The sequence below is a fragment of the Phaseolus vulgaris genome, chromosome 8 (assembly GCF_000499845.2).
Source record: "Phaseolus vulgaris cultivar G19833 chromosome 8, P. vulgaris v2.0, whole genome shotgun sequence".
NCBI lineage: Eukaryota > Viridiplantae > Streptophyta > Magnoliopsida > Fabales > Fabaceae > Phaseolus > Phaseolus vulgaris.
This window is the reverse complement of record NC_023752.2, coordinates 21,509,452-21,512,799: the sequence shown is the minus strand read 5'-3', so window position 1 is coordinate 21,512,799 and position 3,348 is coordinate 21,509,452. Positions and strand designations below refer to the sequence as shown.

The 3,348-nt window shown below is 32.7% G+C and overlaps 1 protein-coding gene across 1 annotated transcript; it reads right to left on the bottom strand.

Annotated features, from left to right (window-relative positions):
* Nucleotides 1-372: 372 nt before the first annotated feature.
* On the bottom strand, nt 373-2,870 carry LOC137824099 (wound-induced basic protein). Its single transcript, XM_068629556.1, has 2 exons — nt 2,731-2,870; nt 373-616 (listed from the first exon to the last, which is right to left on the bottom strand). Exons 1-2 carry the CDS (start codon nt 2,799-2,801, stop codon nt 544-546), a joined length of 144 nt encoding a protein of 47 aa, XP_068485657.1. The 5' UTR covers nt 2,802-2,870; the 3' UTR covers nt 373-543.
* Nucleotides 2,871-3,348: the final 478 nt, after the last annotated feature.

Here is a 3,348-nt window from a genome sequence, read left to right as displayed (position 1 = left end):
TAATTTTGTACATCACAACTTTAATAATTGGGTTACCCAATTGCACCATTTTTGTCAATTGGCCCATGCTATACCTTAAGATTGTTGAATAATTATAATTCAATTCTACTTCTTTATTGAAGGCACAGTAAAAGACAAATTATAGTCAGACTAAATATGAATTTATATAGAAACTCTTTTAGCTAGACTTGGAAATCTATTTTTTCATAACCCTGTTGTTTTAACAAATTTATCCTTAAGACTTTTTAGGAAAACAATTACAAATAAAATAAAACAAACTTCTCATTTTGTTCTTTAATCTTCACTCAAAATGACCGAAAGTCTCTATGGTGAGGTGTCCACGATGTTTAGTATTTTCAAACAACTCTTAAATGGCCGAGTTCAAATTGTGTCCATTACCATTTCATATCCAAAATCAAACCATTAACAACAAACTCTGGAGTCTCTGTAACTCAACACAAACAGGATCTTCAATTTTTATAGCACAAATACAAAAACTACCCACCTATTTTCATTCTACAACTGAATGAAGACAATTTGTTATCACTCTGTCATTATAGGTTTGTTCTCACTGGCTTTGGGCCTGTGCTCTTTCGGCTTCTGCTCTTCTGTTTTCCTGAGACAAAACATTTGATTAACCTTCAATAAAATCTCGAAAACAAGACAAACACAACACTGTATACTACGGAAAAAATGAATCTATCATGTCATCACAAATAAGAATTAGGTTCAGGCAACATTAAAGCACATTTATAAATGTGTAAAAACTTCTAGAAGACCAATCAATGTGAGAATTTATAAAACTGAGTATAGTTTCGGAATTGAAGTTCGTAACACAAAAGTGTTAGATAATATAGGAAATGTTTGAAAATTTGTTAAAATGACTTCATTGTATATACATTCATAGAGGTCAAGCATAGAAGCAAGATTTTGTTTCTTTCAAGTAAACTTTGGTTTTCATTGAGATAAAACAAAACACTAATATTTCACTTCAAAACCTTTCTTTTCTCGGAATTTCCTCTTTATTTTGCAATAAGAAAGCTAAAACATTTTTTCAGAATTGAATAAAAACTGTCTGATGCATAAAATACAAAAGTGCATGTCCGAAGAAGAACAGCAGAATCAACCAAAGTAATGTAGGATGCTCAAGTCATTCATTTGTAGCAACGTTAGTATAGATATAGACAAAATTGTCAACAACCCAAACAAAATTGAAAAATACTGACGTTATACTGCAGACTTTTCATCAAGTCATGACCACACAGACAATTATATGAAAGTCAAATTTGATGACAGGTTCTTGTCAACTAATTTTCAGAATGTGCTATCAATAGCAAAACAGGATTACAAAATTCCCAAGATTACGAAGTCATAACTTATTTTCCCTGGCAATGAAACCAAAACAAATTAGTGTTATGTATACGTGTACCAGTTGAGAAAAAAAGACACTATTCATATTTGTTAGCAAGTATACCAGTTAGGAACAGAAATTCAAGAACACATTTACAACTATATTTATCCAAACTATAATTCCAAATCAACCTTCTCAAACCAAATTCAGTAAAATTAGGAATACTTCCAGCAGCCAAAGAAAAATTCCCTCAGTGGATGCAAAATTTCACATTTAATCAAGTTATCCAAAACCAATAGCTAACCCCACGTAGTAGATTAAGAATCGTTAATTTGTTACTTGATAGATACAACATCTATCATTAATGGCCTACTTATTACTTTCTTTCTGGCGGTGTATTAATGGCAGATGGCTGAAGGACAAGATACCTCAGTATACACACAACATTGTAGACTAAAGTATACCACCATGGTGGGCCTCCCCTAACAAATTTGCTACGGTGTTTATGAAAAAATCCACCATGCAATTCCACTATGGGAGCTACGGTGCCTCCATTAAACAACATAGCATCCTAAACCTATCCAATTGTCATTCTTATAGCAGGCATTATTGATGTTTGGTCAATAATTCACTATATCGAATAGCAGATGCCCTAATGAGCAAAAACAGAAGTCACACAATAGTTCATTAGTCTTTATATAATTTAACTGAATGAATTTTAAAAATGCATTTGCCATCATAAAATTTCCTGTAAATCGTTAAGAAAACATGTATTTGACAGAACCCTGCCACATGAAGCTATGCAAAGCAACTTGCTGAAGATTGGAAGTCTTTTTATTTCATTTTCTGATAAAGAAAGGAAACCTACTATGCCTGGACCTCTTCACAAAAATACGACTTGTTGTCCCACAACGCATGTCTTCGTTCTTTCTTCGTCTCTTATTTTAAGAGCAAGTATAGAGAAGGATACGATACACAGAGGAACTAAAACATATATAAATACAAATAAAAATAAAAAACATTATTGCAAATTCCTAATTCAAGAAACCCAAGCAGAATATTGAGAACCAAAACCAAACTCGAGCAGAATATTGAGAACCAAAACCAAACAAATAACGTCATTAGCCATTTCCTCTTCAGCAAAACTAAAATATTCAGTCTTTTACCCATAGAAGAAGAAACGTCATCCAATAAATAACAGAAAAACGGGAACTCATAAACATCCCTCAGAACATTACACCCAAGATTAACATATTAGCGCAAACAAGAAAATGGGTAAGGCTCAAAAATCAAAGGCAGATAACAAAAGATGAAAAAAACAATATAATCACATTCGAATTCCTCAAAGGTTCACCGAAAGAAAGAGAGAAAGCACAAACCTCTTATCGGAGGAGCCACCCTTCTGGCTAAGGAAGGATCGAAAAAGTGGAGAGTTAACGTCGTAAATCATTGTCGCTTTCTGATGGCAAAGATGAAAACCCTAATTCTTTCTTTCTCTGCGATACGCAGTTTCTGCAACTTTCCACAATTTATTCTAGATCGAGAGGCCAAACGACACCGTTGTATTACTGGACCTGCTTTGGGCTAAACCCATGCCTACTAGGCCCACGTTAATATAGGACATGGGTTTTGAATTTCAGCAATTGCTTCCTGCACCCAACAAATTTAGACCCGCACCCAATTACTGATGCGAAATTATCAAAATGTCTTTTGTAGTTTTTCATAATCTCTTTTTTAAGAGTATGTTTTTGGATTTTTTTTTTAAATGTCTTTTTTAAAATATACTTTTTTATGTCGGAATGAAATTTTGGTTTTTCAATTCTATTCTAGAATTTCATTTTTTCAATTTTAGGTTTGAATTATATTGTCCGGTTGAATGCTATTAGTGATTTGTAGTGTAGTGTTTTGTGTTGTTGAAATGATGTTATAGATGATAATATCAAGCTAGTAGAGTGAGATTGTTGCTATTTAATTAGCTATGAAGTTAAAAATGTTAT

Excerpts from the sequence above, each read along its gene's own strand:
- LOC137824099 (XM_068629556.1), bottom strand. The coding sequence starts at position 2,801 with ATGATTTACGACGTTAACTCTCCACTTTTTCGATCCTTCCTTAGCCAG. Across the intron at positions 617-2,730 it reads GGTGGCTCCTCCGATAAGAG|GAAAACAGAAGAGCAGAAGC; the intron begins GTTTGTGCTTTC and ends GTTTTGTCTCAG.